Source organism: Strix aluco, chromosome W, assembly GCF_031877795.1.
Source record: "Strix aluco isolate bStrAlu1 chromosome W, bStrAlu1.hap1, whole genome shotgun sequence".
NCBI classification, from domain to species: domain Eukaryota; kingdom Metazoa; phylum Chordata; class Aves; order Strigiformes; family Strigidae; genus Strix; species Strix aluco.
In genome coordinates this window covers 45493131-45507850 of record NC_133970.1, presented here as the reverse complement: position 1 = coordinate 45507850, position 14720 = coordinate 45493131, and the positions used below count along the sequence as shown (strand labels likewise).

The 14720-nt window shown below is 42.9% G+C and overlaps 1 protein-coding gene across 5 annotated transcripts in view; it reads left to right on the top strand.

The window, feature by feature from the left end:
* LOC141917636 (growth hormone receptor-like) overlaps positions 1 to 14720 on the top strand; it is a 176086-nt gene that overhangs the window by 145180 nt on the left and 16186 nt on the right. For all 5 annotated transcript variants that reach the window (XR_012621382.1, XR_012621381.1, XR_012621383.1 and 2 more), the window contains 2 exons: positions 2492 to 2652; positions 9197 to 9375. Coding sequence is in view for 2 of the 5 variants with exons in the window: in XM_074810986.1 (XP_074667087.1) it covers positions 2492 to 2652; positions 9197 to 9375 (340 nt within the window). In the remaining 3 variants the exon portion in view is untranslated. The remainder of the gene's footprint in view (positions 1 to 2491; positions 2653 to 9196; positions 9376 to 14720) is intronic.

Sequence of the window (14720 nt, the reverse complement as noted above, 5' to 3'; positions counted from 1 at the left end):
GCATTTCCTTTATAAAAGTGTCTGGTCTCATCAGTTAAGCACAAGACCTAGTGCTTAGTGGCAGAAATGCTTCTTACTCAGCTTATGTAGCATCTGCCTTTTTACTACTTAAGCACCCACTCCAGTATTGAAGGCTGCACTTGGCATAATTGGTTTTGCTTAATCCTTCTTCTGTACAGCTTGAATGGCTCTTAGTAAGAAAAGGCAGTTACGGTATATTTTTAGCAAACCAAGATTGTAATTTTTTAAAAGATCCCTATTCACTCTATATTTGGGCTGAGAGAGTACTGAGATAAAGAATAGCAGATTTGTTTTTCTAAAGTGACTTCAGAAATACTGAATAAATGTCTGTCACTTTTCCTGTAGGATATTTCTAATAATCTGGTTGTTCCCATTTCGCTTTACTGAAGACTTCTTTGGTTCTAGACCTGCTGCACAGTTTCAGCTTGGCTATATGAAAACGACCCTACACAAGTAGCAGTGTTTCTCAGTCTGAGAATTCATACCACTCTTTATAATTGCTGATTTGTCTTTTTTAAGAGATGAAATAAAATATATTGAAACAAAGAGCTTAACTCAACACTCATAATCCAATATGACTGTTAAGCAGGTATTCTTTATTGCTGTTGTGGTTTGAACTCAGCCGGTAGCAAATCGCCACGTGGCCAGTTGTTTACCGCCCCCCCCCCCCCAATGAAATAAGGGAGGAACAAAAAAAAAAAAAATAAATTTGTAGGTTAAGTAAAAAAAAGTTACTAGCAAAAGCAACAGTAACGATAGTAGTCCAAAACAGGTAAAATGCAGTAGTGGCTCACTCAGCGGCGACCGGTACAGAGCCCGTCCCCAGCAGCGATCTGACCGCACCGGTGAAACTCCACCCAGCCGATCCGGAAACCGAAAACAAAACAAACAACGCCCGTGAGAGAGCAGGCGCCCGCCTATATGCTGAGCATTGCATCACATGCCATGGAATGCTCCAATGATCGATCTGGACCCAGCCCTTCAGCTGTGCTCGCCCAAGGAAAGTTAACTCTATCCTGGCCAAAACCAGGACAATTGCAGCGCTGGGCAGCACTGGGGTTTACTCCACCATGAGTACTCCAACTACTAACAAAACTCTCTGACTAATATACACAGAAAGCATACATATGCATCAGGATTCCTGGAAAAGGCAGTCTTATGCTAATGGCTTCTCAGAATTCATTTACATAGTCTGAGCATGCATAGTAAAAATAGAGTGAGGGTCTTCTCCCCCCTCCTGGAGGTCCACACAGCCTTTCTCACACTGTCCGCTAGTTGAACTTTGGGCTTCCCGTGTCACATATGGTCATGGAGTTACCTCATCCGTCCTTTGGCTCCTGTTTGCTTCAAGGTGGTTAGTTTAAACCAGCTTCCAGTCACTTATCTTGACACTGGCGTCTTCTCAGGTGCTTATCTGGCATTTTTAGGTCCCTGTTATCAGGGTTGTATTCAGGGAGTTTACCAGACTGTCCAAGGCCTGTTTTATCCCCACTAGGCAAGGAGTTACAGGTTTCAAGATATTTTACAAATGGGTAAGACTACAGGGGGTAGCTAGGAAAAGAATATAAATTAAGTTATATACATTGCAGTAAAATACAAAAATAAAAATAAAAATAATGTTACTGGTTTCTATGCACTAACAAGGTCAGGAGGTCTTGTAATTTCAAGTATACTTGCAACAACCTCCCTTCAATATGAATGTGATATTTCCTGATGCAATTCTTTTATTTACAAATAACATTTATGAATTTTTCAACAAAGTCAGAATGGAAAAACATAAGGGGTTTCTTGCTAGTAGTTCCAAGCCTGTGTTTTAGAAGTTCTGTATTAGAAGGAATTTAGCCATTCCTAACTCACAGTGCTGTATTTCTCTTCCCTTCATTCACATCCTGCAGTCCAGGTTTGGTTTGTGCCAGGTCTCCTTCAGCATCCACCCTCGGGCACTTTCCCGTGTGAAAAATCAGTGCTCCAGTGCCTACATCCCAGTTCAGCTCCCCAGGGCAAGGCACTCCCCTGTTCTTGGCTGTGCAGGTGGTGCAGTACTGATCTGCCTTAAGGACCGGCTTTCACTGTTTCAGATCTCATTATGTAGATGGCAATCTTACTGCAGTTTAATTTTGCCTGAACAACAGTTGCTTAAATGCATATCATATTTACCTAAGTTTGTGCTTGCTGGTAGTCATTAGCACCTACCAGAATGACAACATGTGGTCTCTGACTGATCTTTTGGAAACACCATCCAAAGCACAGAAGTGCCACTACCAGTACATGAGAACCTAAACACATTTATGCAGGTTGCATGGATAGTAGTTTGGCTTCATTCTAAGTCACAATAAATATTGACATGTATTTCTCACTTCCATAGAAGTTATGACTTATCAACAACATGTCTTGTAACATCTATAATGTGTACCTTGTAAGATCTATAAATCTCTCTCTCGTGTATATTACATTTTTGTTGTCATTCTAGGAATGATGAAGACTGGAAAGAATGCCCTGATTATATCACTGCAGGAGAAAATAGCTGTTATTTCAACACATCCTACACCTCTATTTGGATACCATATTGTGTTAAGCTTGCCAATAAAGATGAAGTATTTGATGAAAGATGTTTCAGTGTTGATGAAATAGGTATGCTTCCATTATACATTTTACCTCTATATTTTTATACCACAATATGTGTGATTCTATAAGCTTTCATATTATTCATACTGTATTTAAATTCTCCCTTTCAGAAAGGTTAATTTCTAAAAAATACGATATATAGGAAGGGATTTAGTTTTGTAACATATGTGATACACACCAGAAAATATTGCCCAGGTTGGAAGAAAGCTAAAAGGATAAAAGCAAATACATGGTTTCTCATTATGAATACCAGTGGTGTCTAAAATGTCTGCAGATGAGTTTGCCTTTGCTGTCACTCTGAGTCCTTTCTAATGGATGCTACATACCCTTGTTCAGTGTGAGCAAGGAAGACATTAAAATCTTGATTCTGCAAAGTTCTGGAATCAAATAGGTTTTTGTTCCTGAACCAACACTAATCTGCAGAATCAAGATGTTTAACATTTCAAAGCTAGAATTTATACTTATTTTGCTATGAATTGTGACAGTCTGTGATTTTCCAGACATTATTGCTTGTTCAGAGCAGTGGTGTATGTATATGCAATTAACGCTTTATTCCTGCAAATGACTAGAATACCTACAGTTCCCTTACAGCTGAGCAAAATTAGAATTTTTCAGATGCCATAGTTTATCAATGAATTTCTACATTATTTCTGAAGTAATTAAATACTTAATTTATCTTTCTGTGTTAGTCCAATTATTGTTTTTATTTATGATAAGAACTCTAAGTTTTGATGAAGAACTGATTATGACTCAGTGTTTTATAAGCTGCTATTGGAAAATGTAGTATAATAGGTAATATATTTTTAGTCATCTTCATTAGTCATTGTCCTGATTTCGACCAGGATGGAGTTAATTTTCATTGGAGTATTTCATACCATGTGACGTCATGCCAAGGTGGGCAGGCTCTCTTGCTTGCTCTTGCTCTCTCTCCCTCTCATCGGGCCGTGTTGTTGCTGGGGGGGGGGGGCGGTCGCCGCGCTCGGTAAGCCACTGCTGCATTTTACCCATTTCTTTTTGGACTCACTATTGTTACTGTTGTTCTCTTGTTATATTTAGTAAATGCTTTCTTTTTATTCAACCTACGAATTCTCTTCTTTTTGTCCCTCCCCTATTTCACCAGAGGGGGGAGGGGGAGGTGAATGGCCGGCCACGTGGCCTCTGGCTGCCGGCTGAGTTCAAACCTCCAGTTTTTGGCGCCCAACGTGGGGCACTGAGGCTTTTCTTTTTGTTTGAGATTACAACAAAACAGGTAAAATGTGGATTGCTTGGCTCCTTAAGATCTTACCACCTCATTTGCAATACGTGTTTCCCATGCTGTTGCTCACCTTCCGTGAGAGGTGGGTTAAGGTTTTGTTTCTGTTGTACTATGTGATGCTCATCTATGATAGCATGCGGTCATCAGCCCTGGGGCTATTTACAGCTGTGTTTGAGAAATTCGGGGAGTTCAAATATCTGTGGAATGTTGACCTAAACATGGTTACCGTGCTGTTAGGAGTTAGTGCTTTCCTGCATGTGGTTCAGGTTTTGTTTATGGTTAAGCTACTATTTAAGAGTAACAGAGACTGCAGCCACTACAAGCCCGAGGACAGGCGCTGCAGCTGAACCAGAGAACCAACCCACAACAGTGTCAGTTGCTCCCAGACAGAAGAAGAAATACACAAGAAAATCCCCTCGCAGTGTACAGGGTGAGGATGAACCAGGCCCATCACGAGAACAGGAGGAGGCAGAGCCAGTGATAGTCACCCGATCCTTATCCCTGAGTGAGTTGTGAGACATAAGAAAAGATTCCAGCCGCCATCCAGGTGAGCAACTCGTTACCTGGCTGCTGCAGTGCTGGGATAGCGAGGCCAGTGGCATGGAACTAGAGGGCAGGGAGGTGAGGCAGCTGGGATCCCTGTGTAGGGAAGGGGGCATTGACAAGGCCATTGGAAAGGAGACACAAAATCTCAGTCTCTGGAAGCGACTCCTGTCAAGTGTGAGGGAGAGGTATCCCTTCAAGGAAGACTTTGCATGTCGACCAAGAAAGTGGACCACTATGGAAAGAGGCATTCAACACTTGAGGGAGCTAGCTGTGCGGGAGGCAGTTTACTATGACCCAGATAATGCACGGCTACCCACAGATCCAGATGAAGTCCGATGCACCCGGCCCATGTGGCAGAAGTTTGTACGGAGCACACCCTCATCATATGCCAGTGCATTACCGGTAATGCAATGGAAAGACAAAGAGAGACCAACGGTGAATGAACTGGCTCGCCGACTACGACAATATGAAGAAAGTGTCTCTTCCCCCATCATTGTGGCTGTGAACAAATTATCTCAAGATGTCCAGCAACTTAAAGAGAACATGTCCTACTCCCCACCTGCACGGACCAGAATCTCGGCTATTAGGAGCAGTCGTTTCTCTACTCGAGAGAACTGGTACACACCACGGGGGAAGCTGTGGCATTGCCTGCGTGACCATGGAGAAGACATGAACAAATGGGATGGAAAACTGACCTACCTCCTAGAAGAGCAGGTATGTGAGCAGGAAAGAATAACAAGTACAGAACGTGGTCCTTTCAGAAGAAATGCTGCTCCAGTTTCCAGTAATCAAGTGCCCAAATGGAGCAGAAAGGTCAACTTTGCTCATGATCCTATGAGAAGAACTCCTGACTTGTATTCACAAGAAGTGAGTGATCAAGATGAGGCTGAAACCCGTGCACACCACACTAACCCATTTGTCGTTAGCGAGTATTATGACCAACATTAGAGGGGCCCTGCCTCCAGCCAGGCGGAGGACAGGGACAACAGAGTTTACTGGACCGTGTGGATTCGATGGCCTGGCACATCTGACCCTCAGCAGTATAAGGCTCTAGTGGACACTGGTGCGCAATGCACCCTAATGCCATCAAATTTTAAAGGGGCAGAACCCATTTGTATTTCAGGAGTGACAGGGGGGTCGCAACAGTTGACTGTATTGGAGGCCGAGGTGAGCCTAAGTGGAGAAGAGTGGGAAAACCACCCCATTGTGAGTGGCCCAGACGCTCCATGTGTTCTTGGCATAGATTATCTCAGGAGAGGGTATTTTAAGGACCCAAAAGGGTATCGGTGGGCTTTTGGTATAGCTGCCTTGGAAACAGAAGGAATTAAACAGCTGTCTGTGTTACCTGGTCTCTCAGAGGATCCTTCTGTTGTGGGATTGCTGAGGGTTGAAGAACAACGGGTGCCAACTGCCACTACAACCGTGCACCGACAGCAATATCGCACCAATCGAGACTCTCTAATCCCTATCCATAGACTGATTCGTCAGCTAGAGAGCCAAGGAGTCATCAGCAAGAGGCACTCCCCCTTTAACAGCCCCATATGGCCAGTGCGAAAGTCTAATGGAGAGTGGAGATCGACAGTGGACTATCGTGGCCTGAATGAAGTCACGCCACCGCTGAGTGCTGCCGTGCCAGACATGTTGGAACTGCAATATGAACTAGAGTCGAAGGCAGCCAAGTGGTACGCCACGATTGATATTGCCAACGCATTTTTCTCCATCCCTCTGGCAGCAGAATGCAGGCCACAGTTTGCTTTTACCTGGAGGGGTGTCCAATACACCTGGAATCGGCTGCCCCAGGGGTGGAAACACAGCCCCACCATCTGCCATGGACTGATCCATGCTGCACTGGAACAGGGGGAAGCCCCAGAACATTTACACTACATTGATGACATCATTATATGGGGTAATACAGCAGAAGAAGTTTTTGAGAAAGGGGAGAAAATAATCCAAATCCTTCTGAGAGCTGGTTTTGCCATAAAGCGTAGTAAAGTCAAGGGACCTGCACAAGAGATCCAGTTTTTAGGAATAAAATGGCAAGATGGACGTTGTCAGATTCCAATGGAGGTGATTAATAAAATAACAGCTATGTCCCCACTGACTAACAGAAAGGAAACGCAAGCTTTCTTGGGAGTTGTGGGTTTCTGGAGACTGCACATTCTAAATTACAGTCAGATTGTCAGCCCTCTCTATCAAGTGACTCGGAAAAAGAATGATTTTATATGGGGCCCGGAGCAGCGACAGGCTTTTGAGCAAATTAAGCAGGAAATGGTTCATGCAGTAGCCCTCGGGCCAGTTCGGACAGGACAAGATGTTCAAAGGGAGGGTCCCCTCCACACACCATGCAGCCGATGCCATGTGGAGTAAATGGGTCGCATTAATCACACAACGAACTCGAACAGGGAGCCCCAGCCGTATGGGAATATTGGAAGTGATCACAAACTGGCCAGAAGGCAAAGATTTTGGAATGGCACCAGAGGAAGAGGTAGCACGTGCTGAAGAGGCCCTACCATATACTGAGCTACCGGATAACGAGAAGCGATGTGCCCTGTTTACCGACGGGTCCTGTGGCATTGTGGGAAAACATCGAAGGTGGAAAGCAGCTGTATGGAGCCCCACACGACGGGTTGCTGAAGCTGCTGAAGGAGAAGGTGAATCGAGTCAGCTCACAGAGTGAAAGCCATCCAGCTGGCCTTGGATATCGCTGAGCGAGAAAAGTGGCCGGTGCTCTGTCTCTATACTGACTCATGGATGGTGGCCAATGCCCTGTCGGGGTGGTTACAGCAGTGGAAACGGAGCAACTGGCAGCGCAGAGACACACCCATCTGGGCTGCTGAATTTTGGCAAGATATTGCTGCTCGAGTAGAGAATCTGGCTGTGAAAGTACACCATGTAGACGCTCATGTAGCCAAGAGCCGGGCCACTGAAGAACATCAGAATAACCAACAGGCAGATCAGGCTGCCAAGATTAAGGTGGCTCAAGTAGATCTGGACTGGCAACATAAGGGTGAACAATTTATGGCTCGCTGGGCCCATGACTCCTCAGGCCATCAGGGAAGAGATGCAACATATAGATGGGCTCGTGACCGAGGGGTGGACTTAACCATGGATGCTATTGCACAGGTAATCCATGAATGTGAGACATGTGCTACGATCAAGCAAGCCAAGCAGTTAAAGCCCATTTGGTATGGAGGACGATGGTCAAAATGTAAATATGGGGAGGCCTGGCACATTGATTATATCACGCTCCCACAAACTTGGCATGGCAAACACTATGTGCTTACAGTGGTGGAAGCAGCCACTGGTTGGTTGGAAACTCATGCCGTGCCCCATGCCACTGCCTGGAACACCATTTTAGGTCTTGAGGAGAAAGTCTTATGGCGGCATGGCACGCCAGAAGGGATTGAGTCAGATAATGGGACACATTTCTGAAACAACCTCATAGACGCCTGGGCCAAAGAACATGGCATTGAGTGGATATATCACATTCCCTACCATGCACCAGCCTCTGGGAAAATTGAGCGATACAGTGGGTTGCTGAAAACTGCACTGAGAGCAATGGGGGGTGGGACTTTCAAACACTGGGACGTGCATTTAGCAAAAGCCACCTGGTTAGTCAATCCCAGAGGATCTGCCAAGCAAGCTGGCCCTGCTCAATCAAACCTCCTACATACCCTGGATGGGGATAAAGCCCCCGTAATGCGCATTAGGAATATGCTGGGGAAGACCGTCTGGGTTACTCCTGCAGTGGGTAAAGGTAAACCCATGTGTGGGATTACTTTTGCCCAAGGACCTGGGTGCACTTGGTGGGTGATGCAGAAGGATGGAGAGGTCCGGTGTGTGCCTCAGGGAGATTTGATTTTAGGTGAGAACAGCCAATGAACTGGACTGTCAGATAACCCTGTTATTGCAATTAGTGCCTTGCAACATCCCTGTGCCACATCCAAAGCCTCCTGCTCCACCGAGCCAACTCCACCTCATTCCTCCGGCCTTATAGACTGTCATAACAGATGGAACCCGAAGTTATGGACTAAATGAACTCAGCAGACATTGTGGAAGGATGGCCCATAGACTAAGGGAATGATATCTGTGAGACCCGGGAGAAAAGGGGTGGTGATTCCTTGAGATGTATTTGGAAACCTGAGCATAACGTCAATGGTATGGAATAAGGGGTGGAGACTGTCCTGGTTTCAACCAGGATGGAGTTATTTTTCATTGGAGTATTTCATACCATGTGATGTCATGCCGAGGTGGGCGGGCTCTCGCGCTCACTCGCGCTCTCTCTCTCCCTCTTGCTGGCACGCACACCGTGTGCTCGGTAAGCCACTGCTGCATTTTACCTGTTTTCTTTTTGAACTTACTATTGTTACTGTTGTTCTCTTGTTATATTTAGTAAATTCTTTCTTTTTATTCAACCCACGAATTCTCTTCTTTTGTTCCTCCCCTACCTTACCAGAGTGGCTAGGGGGAGGTGAATGGCTGGCCACGTGGCCTCTGGCTGCCGGCTGAGTTTAAACCTCCACAGTCATGCAGGTAAGATTTATGCAGAGCATGTCTACTGCCAATGGCAGGGTGCCTTCTTGTTACCAAACTCGTAGTGACTTTGTCATTGATTCATAGGTTTTGATTTTAATCAGCAAATGTGTGGTTAATATGCTTTTTTAGTCCTGAAATCATTTAACAGTGTGTAGTAAGAATGGTCATTTCACATTGAAAACTGACTGTTTTATTCCAACTCTGTTTAAACAGTACTACCTGATCCCCCTGTCCACCTTAACTGGACTCTGCTAAATACTAGTCAGACTGGGATCCATGGGGATATCCAAGTAAGATGGGCTCCACCACCAACAGCAGATGTTCAGAAGGGATGGATTACTCTGGAGTATGAATTGCAGTACAAAGAAGTTAATGAGACAAAGTGGAAGGAGGTATGAAGCAAATATTTATTATACAATAGTCATAGTAAAGTGCAGGCTTGTTGTGTTCCTAACACTTTTGTACTGTTATGAAAAGCGACAGGTTTGTAATTGCTACTAGATGATACCTTAAGTCTTAAAGAATATACCCGTATTCTTCTGAAAGTTTTTGGCAAACATTGTAACTTTATGTGTCAAGATAGTTGGCACACAAGATAATAGTAAGAGACCCTGAAATCCCTGTGTTAGATTAGGAAGTATAGCAATAGCACATATATACAAGTTTTTTCAAGGATAAAATATTTCTCTATTGCTTTCCTAAACCTCAGCATGAAACAGTGCATGGTATTTTTAGTAGTTGGAACAGGAATATTATGGTTGGAAAATGTCACTGTGTCAGTCCAGATTTTTTTACCTGTAAAATTCTAATATTTATAAATATTGTTTCAATAGATTAAAAAAAGAAATAAAAGCTTTGAGTTATAATTTAAAATTTGATACAATAAGCAAATAAAAACAATGCAACATAGATAAGACATACAAATTTCATACTAGACAGCAGTGTTAAATTTGTGACTATATGGATAGTCCATGAAAATATAAAATGTTTATACCCCAAATCTTTTAAATTTTCTTTTGAAAATCACTAACTTCTCCTGTAGTTTTCCTGTTATAGGGAAAAAAATTGCACCCAGCTTACCTGAATGCATAGGCTAAGTGCCAGTGTGTCATGGAATATTTCCATATGGAGACTTCTTCCTGAATACCTGTTCAATGCAATAAGAACATCATTTCAGAGCAGAACCCTTCCTTTACTTTCTTATTAATACAAAGTTGGTTAACTGACAGAAGGAAGGCAAATAATACTATTATGAATTTGTCTTAACCTACAAAAGGCAAATTTACCAACTGAAACATAGTCAAGTTGGTTGGTTGGCCTTCATCTGTGAAAGACCTTGGACCCCTCCTCACCTCTGATCCTTCTCAACGTTAGCATTTTCTGTTTATCCTACTCCTTATTAGTAAGTCTACAGCCAAACAGGCCTGTAATGCCTGTAACTTTTTCCTAATATTTGTCTGAATTTCTGTACTGGTTTAAGCTACACTTACTGTATAGCTTCTATATTTTAAAGCCTATGAAATAAGTTTAGGCAGTAAATCAATACTCCTCGAGAACTTGAAAATATGCAGAGTATTTATAGGATTTACAAAAGCAGGCGGCAATACAGATACCTCTTTAAAAATGCACAGTTTTGATTTTTTTATAAGCCTTTAGGTATCAATCATATAAATACCCTAATAAAGCTTTGGTTTTGCTCCAGTACCATCAATAATTCCAGCATGCCTTGAGAATAGTTCTTCTCAGGAGAGCAAAGGTTTGAGGATCAGTGTTTCTTCTTTCAGAAAACAGATAAGGAATTGCTGAATACTATACTTTCCTCAAGAAAAACAGTACTATAGATTATGGTGCACTGCAGCTGTATATTGTATGTTATTGTGCCTGTCAGCTTAAAAGCACAAACATGGCATAATTCCCTGAGACACTATCAGTTAGAGCACAAAAGAGAATTTTTTGATCAAAATCTTGCTCTGGGCTGAGACAATTGCAAAACTCCAAATAACAGCATTGGAACAACGATTTCACTCTTTGCATTCTTTGCTATAAATATCTTCTGTAATGAGTGTTGAAGCAGTAAAGAGAGAGATGTCCAGTTATACTGTTATTACTAGTTTTATACACAAAGGATAATCTTTGCTTAAATATATCATAATGCTTTGTACGTATAACTGATACAAAAATTAATTTATAGTACTTAAATTGTACTAAATCTCCCCCTTACTTAGACTTGGTTGTAATTTTTGTAGAGGTTTGGGGATTATCTTGTTTTATTTTTCATGTATATAATTCATGTTTTTCAATCCATTTACTAATTGAAAATATATAACTTATGAATTGAAAGAGGACTAAAACATCAATTAGTAAATGTTGCTGTTAGCTCTGCCTCTTTGAACCTGCCTCTCCACGTGTCAGTGGCGCTCAGGTCGCAGAGACTAACACTGCAACACCGCAATTAGCCTGCCTCATTAAACCTGCCAATCCACATATCAGTGGCGCTCAGATCGCAGACTAATGCTGCAGGAGGTTAAGACCTTCACGGGGACATCAGTACAAACACCAATATGATGGATACAAAATGTCCGTTTATTAAACTGTGTATCTCACCTATATACGTTCACCAAGTACCTCCTTCGTGGGTGTGCCCTTAACATTACAAGCCTATCCATCACCTTACCTCGTAACAAGGGAGGGCTACAGCTATTCCTTCCGTACATCGCGAGATCTTCCGAACGCCACTCCCTACACTTCCCCCTCCCCATGCTTTATAACATCGTTATTCCTGATTGATTGTCATTATTGCGCTGTTCCAAGCGGCGATGAGCAAGACCCATATGTCGATCTAAGAACAAAACATTAACCTTCTTAAACAATCTACAAACTACAGCACTAATACATGTAAAGGCGATACAAGTAGCAAGAAGCACACCACATATTCCAATAATTCCCCAAATGAGCCAATCCCAACTAAGCTAATTAGTAATCTAAGTCCACACGTTGTCAAGCCACCCAAACCATTCTGGTTTTACAAAGGTGGCTGTGATGAAGACATAGCAAGATTCTGCCCCTGTATCCAGAGGAAAACAGACGTCTTCGCGGTGATGTGCTCGTTCCACTATCGCTTGTCCTTGACTGTTATAAGGAAGGCCGTGTACTAATTTGATGTCCCACAATGCACACCATTCTTTTGTGCGTCTAGCAACAAAACAAGGGCCGTTATCTGTTTTGATCTCTTGTGGCTTCCCTAACAAGGCGATAACGCCCTCCCAATGAACAATAATGTGTCTGGCTGTTTGCTTACGAGCCATTGTGGCTAATATTGTAGAGCTAAAGGTGTCGATGGTTACTATGAGATACTTATTTGGTTTTAACAATTCACATGTTGTTACATCAGTTTGCCATATCTGATTGGAAGAGAGATCCCGTGGATTGACACCTGCCTCCCACAGTGGGCCTTTTTGACAGTAGGGACAAAGTGCCACTATGTTTTTTGCTTGTGACAGAGAAATATGACATGTTTTTGCTAAGGCTTTTGCTCCAAGGTGTAAAAAGGCATGTAAACTCTTTGCGGCGTCCAGTGATGACACACCCCGTGCCGCTTGGTCAGCCTTATGATTGCCTTCTACAATCGGACCTGGTAGGGATTGGTGACTATTCACATGTGTAATAAAGGCCTGCCCTATGCGCTGTTGTAGAGCTTCATAAAGTAAGGTCGACACTTCCGTCTGCACAAATCCTACTGTTGTCATTTTGTGTACAAGTTTATAAACATATAAAGAGTCTGTAACAATATTAACAGGATTCTCTGCCTCTTGCTGGAGTGCCATTTGGACTGCTTTGGCCTCTAACCATTGTACAGATTTGTTAGTCTGAGTCCACATCCTCTTTTCTTGGTTTTGCAGCACCACCTGCAACACTTATTTCAAGACTTTGTGAATTAAGGGTTAGGGAAACTTCAAAAAAGGCAGTATATTCAAAATAGTTTCACGAAGGCTAGAAACAATACAGCAGTTACAGTTACTAGTTAAAAGAGTAGGCTAATTTCACTACTTTGAGGGATATGACTAAATACTACAAAAATAAACAATAAGGAAAATACGGAATAGCACACTCACTTAATGGGGTACTAACATTCAGATCCGCAATTGCTGGGGAACCCTGGATGCAGCGAGAATTTAGAGTGCCCTTCCTCGCAAACCGGAAATCCTACGCGATGCGTCCATCCGTAGGTGAGGCATCCAACATCGCTGCAAGCAGGTCCAGCCTCATATATCTAAATCAGCAGGCCAAAATAACTGGCAATTTTCTTTGAGCAGAAACATCTGATCTCATCCTCCTGTTGGGTTCCACCCAGAGCCTGGCCACCACTCAAGGGGGAAAACCAAGGGAGTTTCTAATAAGGTTAAACACTTGGGGTCCTGTTTCTTGATACTGCTAAACAAGGAACTTAAATACACACATCCTTATAGCAATTCATCCTTATTAATAACTACATTTTATCTAAGCTACATCTTTTACTGGTAACTAATAAGTTTATATATTTCATCAAGGAGTTACAATTACTGTCAGCATTTTCTCTTAAAAAGGTTGGCAACCATAGTGTGATTAAGGACAGAGATATTTTGTCTTATTGCAGCAGCAAGCATTACCCATCCATTCTGCTTAAATGATCAGCTGAAGAGATCGCGAACTGTTGGCACAGGGGCATCCATAGCACCCACCGCTGGCTCCTGAGTGTCCACCAAAAGCTTCCTCTCATATCTCAGGTGTGGTTGCACGCACCTTGCTGGTAACCGCCGGGACTGTGACCTGTGAAAATACAAGCATAACCTCTTCCCCAGGTTATTAAAGGATATGGTCCTTCCCAATTACCACTTTCCAGGACTTGAACCCTGCCCTGGACTTCTTGTTGATCTGGTATCTGCGACGAGAAGTGACGCAATATTGGTGGCACCTTTCATGATCAGTTTGGCAAACATTTCTGGACGAGTAGTGACCATCTTGTGCATTTGGTGTGACAAAAAAAAATCCATTTAATAATAACAAGAGGGTCACTAAGTGTTTCATCCCATTGAAACAGCAGAGCATAGGGCTGCCCTGAAGGATTAAATAATATCAGTTGATACGAATAGCCAGGCACACCTCACCATGCTTGTCTTTCTGAGATGGCATTAGCTACCCGGTGGAGATCTTGTTTTGCTTTCTCTGTAAGTACTCTGGGTGATGTCAGTGAAGGATCTCCTCGCAAAATATCAAACAAGCTATGCAGATCATCATTAGTTAGGCCCAACAACAGCTGTATCCAATTTATAGCTCGTAACAGTTTCTGTAAATCATTTAAAGTCTTAACATCAGTTTTAAGTTCAACCTGTTGTGGGACATTAGTCTGTTCACAAATTCTCCACTCCAGGTACTGCCATGGTGATGATCGCTGTACCTTTTCAGGTGCTATTTGTCACCCCATTTGAGATACTGAGTCTTTGGGTAAAGCAAGAGCCTTTTCCATGATCTCCTGTGTTTCTGCTGCTATAAGGATGTCATCCATATAATGATAGATAACAGCCTGGGGGACCTGCATTGTGGGAGTATTCTTTATGCCTTATGGTAAAACAACCCAGTGATACCGTCTTGCAGGTTCACTAACATTAATACTGGGAACAGAAAAGGTAAATTTAGCTGCATCATCTGGACGCAAGGGAATGGTAAATACCAATCCTTTAGATCAATTATTACAAGATGC